General features: G+C 58.5%; 1 protein-coding gene across 1 annotated transcript; it reads right to left on the bottom strand.

Moving 5' to 3' along the window:
- Positions 1-9,537: 9,537 nt before the first annotated feature.
- On the bottom strand, positions 9,538-9,840 carry LOC136523686 (uncharacterized). Its single transcript, XM_066517287.1, has one exon. It carries the CDS (start codon positions 9,838-9,840, stop codon positions 9,538-9,540), a length of 303 nt encoding a protein of 100 aa, XP_066373384.1.
- Between the last annotated feature and the right edge of the window lie 366 nt (positions 9,841-10,206).

Below are 10,206 nucleotides of genomic sequence, written 5' to 3'. Positions count from 1 at the left end.
ACCCTCGCGCTTCCTTTTCGTTCGGAAGGAGGGGTGGAATATGCCAAGCTACCCTCGATGGGCGCAAGCGGTGGCATTTCTAGTGAGCTGTTATCGGGTAGTCCGAGTGGAGGCCCAAGCCCCATTCGTTGGGGGTCGGCTAGCGGTCCAGAGACGCACTCTAAGAGTACCAGAGGGTTTCTCTAGTGGGTGCCAAGGTCGTTTGCTGGGCCCCAGTGGCTCGGTGCCTCCCAACGGTGGGATCCCATTCGGAGACCTCCCTGCCAGTCTCGGACATGACTTAGGGCGTCCCAAGCATTTTGCTCGCTAGGGCCTTGGCCCCATACAGGCTCACCCATAGTCGTCCCTGACTCTATTGCCCTGGGGCGGCTGTCGAAACCCTTAGGGGCCCAGCCTTCGAACCTCTAGACCGTAACGGGCTCGATGCCCTTTGTTGCATTTTCTCGAATTTTCAAGTGCGGACTTGGGTCACTTGTCTTTGTCTTGGGTGTAGGAGGAACCCCCGAGCCTCCGCATGGAGCGAGAGGGCGGTCAGGGGTCCCCCCGACTTTTTTGTTCGACCCTCGCACATCCTTTTCATTCAGACGGAGGGGTTTTTTGCCGAGCCCACTTGTGTGCGAGCCTGGGTTGCTTGGTCTTGGCAAAATTGTAGGGAGAGCCCCCAAGCCTCTACACGAAGCGAGAGGGCGATCAGGAGTTCCCCTGGCTTTTTGTACGCCCCTCGCGCATGAGGGTTTGTTTGCCGAGCCCCTTTCGCGTGCGAGCCCTGGTCATGGGGTCTCGGCATACCTGCAGGAAGAGCTCCCTAGCCTCTACATGGAGCGAGAGGGCCATCAGGAGTTCCCCTGACTTTTTGAATCGACCCTCGCGTGTCCTTTTCATTCGGAAGGAGGGGTTGTTTTGTCGAGCCCCCTCGAGTGCGAGCCTGGGTCGCTAGGTCTCGGCAAGGTTGCAGGAGGAGCCCCCTAGCCTCTACACGGAGCAAGAGGGCCGTCAGGGGTTCCCCTAGCTTTTCATACGACCCTCGCGCTTCCTTTTCATTCGGAAGGAGGGGTGGAATATGCCAAGCTACCCTCGATGGGTGCGAGCGGTGGCATTTTCGGTGAGCTGTTATCGGGTGAGTCCGAGTGGAGGCCCAAGCCCCATTCGCTAGGGGTCGGCTAGTGGTCCAGAGATGCACTCCAAGAGTACCAGAGGGTTTCTCTAGTGGGTGCCGAGGCCATTCGCTGGGCCTCAGTGGCTCGGTGCCTCCCTACGGTGGGATCCCATTCAGAGTCCTCCCCGCCGGTCTCGGACACGACTTAGGGCGTCCCAAGCATTTTGCTTGCTTGGGCCTCGGCCCCATGTGGGCTCGCCCATGGTCATCCCTGACTCTGTTGCCCTAGGGCGGCTATTGAAACCCTTAGGGGCCCAGCCTTCGAACCCCTGGACCGTAATGGGCTCGGCGCCTAGTTCCTTCGTCTGAAATGAATAGGGTGGGGGAATGTCTTCCCCATCGACTCGGCAACGACTGGTGCGCCTTTTGAGGCAATTTTCTCAGGGAGGCGGAACAACGCCTGCTGCTATAGCGGTCGGGCATGACGTGGTGTCAGCGGATGGGACATAATTGTTCCCATGATTAATGAGGAAAAGGTGGGCACGTGGGTGGTAAAATCGGATCGGGATTAACCGCGCCGGATCTGAGGGAAACTTCCCCGATTTCGTCGCCCGTCTATTTTGCCTTCGTCCTGCATAAATACGCAACGAGCCTCGCCCGTCCCCTCCTTACCTTGCCCGTAATAGCTTTGCCATCTTTGAGTCGTTGCTAGAGCAGAGAGCCCCGGGAGGAAGAAGGGAGAGGGGCGAGGCGGGGGGAGAGAGAGAGAGACTCACCGCCGTAGTCAAACCCTCCACCGTACTCATGGCCAGCGACATTGTTGTCATCGAGGCAGACCCTTGGGGTCCATACGATGTCACCATGGAGATGCTTCAGTCGCTTATCGACGGGGGGCTCCTTCGTCCAGTTACCGACCCCAACAGGCCAGAGTGGATCACTCCGTCGGGTGAGCCAGAGCCGAGGCCTCGCGACGGTTACGTTGTGAGCTTTGTGTCTTTTCATGAGCACGGCCTCGGCCTTCCGGTGGATCGGTTCATGTGGGCGCTCCCGCACTACTATGGTGTGGAGCTCCACAACTTCAACCCCAATTCCATCGCGCAGGCGGCCATCTTCGTCGCTGTCTATGAGGGGTATCTGGGGATTGCTCCCCATTGGGAGTTGTGGCTCCACCTCTTCTGGGTGGGGCATACCACCAAGCCGACGGGTATGTCGGGCACGAGGAAGGCGGTGAGGGCTGGCGGCTGCACCCTCCAAGTGCGCTAGGACTGTCAGCACCTCTACATCCTGGCCTAGCTTTCGTCATCCAATTGTCGAAGGTACGCGAGCTGGTTCTATCTTCGCAACGACGACGGTGGACTTCCCCCCTACACCGGGCGGATCGTGGGGAGCTGCCCGGAGAGGTGGAAGTATGGTGTCCCGAGGGAGGATTAGCCCAAGCTACAACTACTCCTGGAGGGGCTGGAGAGGCTACGAGGCCGTGGCCTTACTACGGCCGTGGTCGTGGCCGTCTTCCACCGCCAGAGGGTGCTGCCGCTGATGGCTCGGCGGCGGCGCCTATTCGAGATTAGGCCAGATGAGCCAAATGAGGGCATCCAGATGTCCTCCTCCACCCTTTCCGACGAGGAAATTCTTCGCTAGGTGGGGGAGATGGTGGAGGCGAAGCTGAGGGGTAGTAACCTGACCCCCTTCGTGATGCGCCCGTCACGGGGGTTCCTCTTGCTGGTAAGTCACGTACCACTGTAACCCCCAGGGTATCCCGGTTTCTCATTGTTTCTTGTTCCCTTATCCATGTTCGCCGTTCCTGCAGGGGATGAGGGACGTGCGAGCCTCCCTGCCGCCCGTTCCTGAGGACGCAAGGCGGTGGGTGGCTAACCGGGCGGACGCCGAGGTGTAGAAAAGGTGGAAGGACGCCAAGGTGGCAAAGCGCACGAAGAAGATCCTTGTGCGCGAGGAACTAGATAAGCGCCATCGGCAGCAAAGGAAGGATGGTCTCCCGTTGGAGGAGTCCCCGTCATCGTCGCTATCGACGGATGCCTCGGATGGAGATGACGAGGGCGAGATAGGGCGGGGTCCCTTGGACCATCTCCCTGACATTGAGGAGACGGTGCCCGGGGCGTCGTCAAGCAGCCCGACGCTCCCGGGAGGAGGAGGAGCCGCCTCGAGGTCGGCGATTGCCCACCTCGAGGTCGAGGCCGACACGCCCGAGGAGCGGGCATTGGGCAAGCGTGCCATCAGCCCGGTGGGCTCAGCGGCAGCGGTGGAGCAGGTGGCGGCGGGGGCAATGCAACTGCCCCTGTAGAGGACCGAGGGGGCGCTGAGGTCTGTCGAGGACCAGCCGGCACCACCGGATACGGAGGTCGTGCCTCTACCGCTGCCACCGCCTTTGCAGACGAGGGTCGCCGTGCCGAAGCGGTTGCAGCCCCGCTCGAGGTAAGCGTATTTTTGGTGGAGCCATAGCGTTTTCCGTTCGTTCTTTTGTCTCATGCTGACCCTGTAAGTGTTTTGTCCTTAGCCGGAAGCGACATGCGGAGGTGCCTACCTTGGCGCCCCTCAAAGCGCTCAAGGTGAACCTCAGCTCCACCACCCACTGGGCGGCAGAGGGGCAAGCCGCCCTACAGTGTGGCACGGCATCGGCGAGGGCCGACCCAAAGGAGCCGGCCACCCAAGGAGGGGCTGCCGAGGCAGGCCCAACATAGACGGGTGAGGGGGCACTTCTGCCCCGCGAGGGCTAGGCTCATGAGCCGGATGAGGGCGAGGTGCCCTTAGTTGTCGAGGCCACAGAGGTCGAGGCCCCTAGGGTCTCTGAGGCCAAGGCGATGGAGGCCGGGGCGCCCCAGACCGCCGAGGCCATAGCGGTGGGCGCCGGAGCCCCCGCGACCACCGAGGCCACGATGATGGAGGTCGGAGCCCTCGGGACCACCGAGGCCGATGTGATCGCGGTGAGTCTATTGGCCCAAGAAGTGGAGATGAAGGCGGCGGAGGCTTCAGTGGCACCCTTGGGCCAAGGCCCGTCGTCGTCGTGAGAGGGTGCCCGGAAGGTGGAGGTCCATCCGATCTCCTCCGATGATACCTCCCAAGCGCAGGAGGTGGTTGACGCCGAGGTGGCCGGCGCTGTGGAGCAGCCAGTTCTGACCCCAGGTGAGGGAAGCTCGGCCCTCGTGCGGGTACGACCCGAGTCCCGTAGGTGGGATCACCCACATGTCCTGTGGCAGAGCCGCGATGACCCTGAGGGGTTGCCTCTGTTTGCCCTTGAGGACGCGGCCGAGGGTGGGCGCTGGGACACCTTTGAGCAATACCGCCTGCTGGCGGAGCGGTCACTATGGACAACACTATCCATGGTGGTTGATGATCTACCCAGGGTAGCCCAGGTTCGCGCTTTCTTTTCTCATGCGATGTTGTCTTTTTCCGAGTTTTCTTATAGTGAATGAACCCTATTCTGCTTACCCAGGAGCTCGAGACCCGGTCCCTCGGGAAGTTGGTCTTTCTCCAGCAGGAGAGGGACGTCTGGGACCAGCTCCAGCGGCAGAAGGGCCTGCTTGCTGGCGCCAATGAACTTCTAGCGGCGTAGAGCACGGAGGTAGAGGACCTCCACCTTCATTGTGCCAATTCAATGGTCGAGGCAGCCATGGCCTAGGAGCAGGTCACCCCTCTGGCCGCGCGGTTCAAGGAGTTGGAGGAGGAGCTGACCCGCATGGCTGGTGAGCGGGATGCCTTCAGGTCCCAGGCTGGAGAGGCCACGGCCTCAGGCAAGGTCCTTGCTGGGCAGCTAGGGGTGGAGCAGAGTGTGCACCAGCTGACGAAAGGTGTCTTGGATGAGGCCCTTATGGTGGCCGAGGCCTCGCGAACCGAGGCTATGGTCTGGAGGGGAAAGGCCGAGGGTGAGTCCTATTCCCCTTGTTTTATTCACTTTTTCTTATGTTCGCTCCCTAACTCGCTGGTGTAACGCAGAGCTGGGGAGAGAAGCTTCTAGGGCGTCCGAGGCTTCTCGGGTTGAGGCCCAGCGCCTGAAGGAGAAGGCCGAGGCGTCTCGGGTCGAGGCCCAGCATTGGAAGGAGAAAGCTGAGGCTTCTTAGGTCGAGGCTCGACGCTGGGGGCACAAGGTCGAGGGTGAGTCCCATAGACTTCCGCCCCTATTTTGGCTTGTATTCCTTTGCGCTCATCCTCATTCCGTTGTGTTTGGCGTAGAGCTAGAGAAGGAGGTTACCTAGGTAGCCGAGGCCTCCGCCGCAGTGCAGGCGGTGCTTGAAACCGAGATCGGGGAGCACGATGCGCTGAAGAGCGCCGCTCGTACCTCCTACGAGGCCCTGGAAGTCGAGGGGGTCTAGTCAGGAAGCTCCCTCAGGAGCTGCCTGATTGCGTTGAGCGGTCAAGTGGGCGAGCGACTCCGAGGGGCGCTACATACGGGCATCAAGCGCGCGCTGGCCGTTATCGCTTTACACTAAATTGGTGTTGACCTCTAGGCCATCAGCGATGGCTACGTCCTACCCGACGATGACGAGGAGGCCGACGAGGCAGTCACGAAGCTGATAGAAGCGGCGGAGGGCCCCGGCATGGCACTGGCTAAGCTGTTCGAAGAGGAGGTGGTCCCTCCCCCACCGTCTGCCAATGCTAGAGGCCCTGAGCCATGACCTGGGCCCAAGAGGCCATGTAAATAGAATAGGGATTAACTTTGTATCATAACGCTTGTGGCCGTCGAGGCCTCTTTTTAACGTACTCGTGTTTCTTAATCGTTTTTCTTGTATTTCTGAGCCTCTGCCCTCTGTTGTGTCTGATCAGATTTCTTTTGCAAAAAACCTCCTTGGAGCCTAAGCCGCCCCTTGGGCGAAAGGTGGTGAGGGAGTGCCGTAGCCCGGGGGCATAGGCCGTCTCGCGACTCTACCGGCCTTCCGTCCTTGGAACAGACTTTTTCGGTCCTTGGGTTTTTTACAACCGATTCATCAGAGCGTGCTAGAGAGTTTGGCATAGGAATTTTTTCAAAAAATGACTTAAAGAAATGGTGCGTGGGACTTAGGGGGGAGTCCCCCATCTAGCCCCTGAGGGAGGCTCGGTTCTGCAGAGGCAGAGCCGAGTCTCCCTTACAGTGTTATCGTATTGCCGAGACCCGCGATGGGCTCAGGGGGGTTTCTCGAAAAATCAGAACAACTAAAGAACGCTTCTCAATTGTATTCTGAGAAACAATATATACAATGCTTGGAAATTTAAGGGTAAAAGTGACGTAGCTGTTCTATGTTCCAAGCGTTGGTGAAGATTTCGCCCCTCTCATTGGCTAGCTTGTAGGTCCCGGGCTTCAGCACTTGGGCGACGATGTACGGTCCTTCCCATGGTGGGGTCAACTTGTGGCGCCCTTGTTGCTCTGTGTCAGCCTCAACACCAGATCGCCTACCTTCAAGTCTCGGCTTCGAATGCGCCGGGCTTGATAGCGCCGTAGGGCTTGCTAGTATTTGGCCGAGTGCAGCAGCACGACATCTTGGGCTTCCTCTAGTTGGTCGAGGGCGTCCTCGCGGGTGGTGCGGTTGCTTTGCTCGTTGTAGGCCTGTAGCCTCAGGGAACCATATTCTAAGTCGGTGGGGAGGATGGCTTCGGCTCCATAGATCAGGAAGAAAGGTGTGAACCCCGTGGCTCGGCTTGGAGTGTTCCTCAGGCTCCAGATGACCGATGGGAGTTCGGCGAGCCATTTCCTACCAAACTTCTTCAACCGGTTGTAAATTCTTGGCTTGAGGCCTTGTAGGATCATGCCATTGGCACGTTCTACTTGGCCGTTGGTCCTTGGGTGTCCTACGGCTGACCAGGCCACATGGATGTGGTGGTTGTCACAGAACGTCAAGAATTTTTTGTCGGTGAACTGTGTCCCGTTGTCGGTGATGATGGTGTTAGGGACCCCGAACCTGTAGATAATGTTAGTGAAGAATAGCACTGCTTGCTCGGATTTGATTTGGTTGATTGGACGAGCCTCGATCAATTTAGAGAACTTATCGATTGCTACCAGTAGATGGGTGTAGCCCCCGGGGGCCCTCTATAGAGGCCCGACCATGTCGAGCCCCCACACGGCAAACGGGCATGTAATGGGGATGGTTTGGAGGGCCAGGGCCGGGAGGTGCGTCTGCCGAGCATAGTAATGGCATCCCTCGCAGGAGCGTACTAGCTTGGTGGCGTCGGCAACCGCCGTCAGCCAGTAGAACCCTTGGCGGAAAGCGTTTTCGACAAGCGTTCGAGGCACCGCAAGGTGCCCGCAGGCCCTTGCGTGCAAGTCCCAAAGCAGGGCTCAGCCTGCCTCGGTGGTGATTCATCGTTGGCGGACATTGGATGGACTTCACCTGTAAATTCGCCATTGCAGAGGACGTAAGTTTTGGCTTGCCACGCAAGCCATCGGGCTTTGGTCCTGTCACTAGGAAGCTCTCCCTGAGCGAGCCAATCAAGGAACGGGACTCGCCAATCCATGTCTTGGTCGGTCTGGGGAGGCTCTGCGTCGACTTCTATGACCTCGGGCTCGGCCGAAGGAGTCTCGGTAGCAAAGGGGGCATCAAGCCCATCGTGGGTTCAATCGGTGGGCCCTCCTCTGCTGCCAAGGCATAGTCAATGGAAGGTTTGTGGAGGCCCCTGGCAAAGACGTTCGGGGGGACCAGAGCCCGTGCCGAGGCCATCTTTGCCAGTTCATCGGCGGCCTTGTTGTACTTCCGCGCGATGTGGTTGAGTTTGAGACCATCGAACTTGTCTTCTAGGCGACGTACCAACATGCAGTATGCCTCCATTTTGGGGTCGAGGCAGTTCGACTCCTTTATGACTTGATCGATGATGAGCTGCGAGTCGCCCCGGACGTCGAGACGCCATACCCCAAGTTTGATGGCGACTTGCAAGCCATTGACGAGGGCCTCGTACTCGGCCGCGTTGTTGGAGACGGCGAAGTGGAGCCGCACCATGTAGCGCATGTGTACTCCGAGGGGCGAGATGAAGAGCAGACCCGCGCCTGCCCCGGTCTTTGTTAGAGACCCGTCAAAGTACATGGTCTAGCATTCTGTCTGAATTTGAGTAGGCGGCAGTTGGGTGTCGGTCCACTCAGCCACAAAATCAGCCAATACCTGAGACTTAATCGCTTTCCGAGGTGCAAAAGTCAAGGCTTCCCCCATAAGCTCGATGGCCCACTTGGCTATCCTGCCCAAGGCCTCCCGGTTATGGACTATCTCTCCCAAGGGGAAAGACGATACCACGGTCACTGGGTGGGACTCGAAGTAGTGACGCAGCTTGCGCCGGGCCAGGACTACGGCGTAGACCAGCTTCTAGATGTGGGGGTAGCGCGTTTTGGTCTTAGAGAGCACTTCGCTGATGAAGTAAACAGGTCGTTGGATGGGTAGAGCATGCCCTTCTTCCTGCCTCTCTACCACTACGGCAGCGCTGACCACTTGGTTCGTTGCAGCGACGTAGAGTAAGAGGGCCTCGTCCCTAGCCGACGGTACTAGGATAGGTGGATTGGTGAGCAGTGCTTTGAGCCTATCGAGGGCTTCTTCGGCCTCGGGGATCCAAGAAAAGCGTTTGGATTTTCTCAAGAGGCGGTACAGAGGCAAGCCTTTTTCACTGAGGCACGAGATGAAGCGGCTCAGGGCCGCAAGGCATCCCATGACCTTCTGCACTCCCTTGAGGTCTCAGATTGGTCCCATGCTGGTTACGGCCGATACCTTCTCTAGGTTGGCCTCAATGCCATGTTCTAAGACTATGAACCCTAAGAGCATGCCTCGGGGAACCCCGAACACACACTTCTCGGGGTTGAGCTTGATGCCCTTTTCTCTAAGGCATTTGAAGGCTATCTCTAGGTCATCGATGAGATCCCTAGTCTTTCTGGACTTGACTACGATGTTGTCCACATAGGCCTCGACGGTTTGCCCAATGTGCTCACCAAAAACCTGGGTCATGCACCGCTGGTATGTGGCTCCTACGTTTCTGAGGTCGAAAGGCATAGTCACGTAGCAGTACATGTCGAACGGTGTGATAAAAGAAGTCGCGAGCTGGTCGGACTCTTTCATCTTGATTTGATGGTAACCGGAGTACGCATCAAGGAAAGACATAGTCTCACATCCCACAGTGGAGTCAATGATTTGATCGATTCGGGGTAATGGGAAGGGGACTTTTGGATAGGCTTTATTCAAACCGGTGTAATCTACACACATCCTCCACTTCCCATTTTTCTTCTTGACCAACACAGGGTTAGCTAACCACTCTGGATGGGATACCTCCTTGATGAATCCGGATGCCAAGAGCTTCTGCAACTCCTCACCAATGGTCATGCGCTTTTCCTCGTCGAATTGGCGTAGGCGCTGCTTCACCGGCCTAGAGCCGGCTCGGATGTCCAAGGCGTGCTCGGCGACCTCCCTCGGTATGCCCGGCATGTCCGAGGGACTCCACGCAAACATATTGGCATTAGCACGGAGAAAGTCGACGAGCATGGCTTCCTATTTGATGTCGAGAGTGGCGCTGATCCTCAGCGCCCGGTCGTTGGGGCACGCAGGGTCGACTAGGACGAGTTTGACGGCCTCCATGGGCTTGAAAGTCCCGGCTCGACGCTTGGGCTCAGGCAGGTGACTGCCGAGTCGGTCAAGGTCGACGATGAGGCTCTCGGCCTCCACGAGAGCCTCAGCGTACTCGATGCACTCGACGTCGCAGTCGTATGCATGTTCGTACGTCGACCCAATCGTGATGATGCCGTTGGGACCTGGCATCTTGAGCTTGAGGTAGGTGTAGTTGGGGACCGCCATGAACTTGGCGTAACACGGCCGCCCTAGGACGGCATGGTAGGTTCCTTTGAACCCAACCACCTCGAAGGTAAGGACCTCCTTGCGGTAGTTGGAGGGGGTGCCGAAGCAAACGGGAAGGTCGATGCGCCCGAGGGGTCGCGTGCGCTTCCCCGGCACGATGCCATGGAAAGGTGCGGCGTCACCTCAGAGCCATGACCAGTCGATCTCCAGGAGCTCCAGGGTGTTGGCGTAGAGGATGTTGAGGCCGCTGCCTCCGTCCATCAACACCTTGGTGAGTCAGGTGTTGCCGATGATCGGGTCAACAACAAGTGGGTACTGCCCGAGATTCGGGACATGGTTGGGGTGGTCATCCCGATCAAAGGTGAT

The sequence above is a fragment of the Miscanthus floridulus genome, chromosome 18, assembly GCF_019320115.1.
Source record: "Miscanthus floridulus cultivar M001 chromosome 18, ASM1932011v1, whole genome shotgun sequence".
Lineage (NCBI taxonomy): Eukaryota > Viridiplantae > Streptophyta > Magnoliopsida > Poales > Poaceae > Miscanthus > Miscanthus floridulus.
This window is presented reverse-complemented; position numbering and strand designations above follow the sequence as displayed.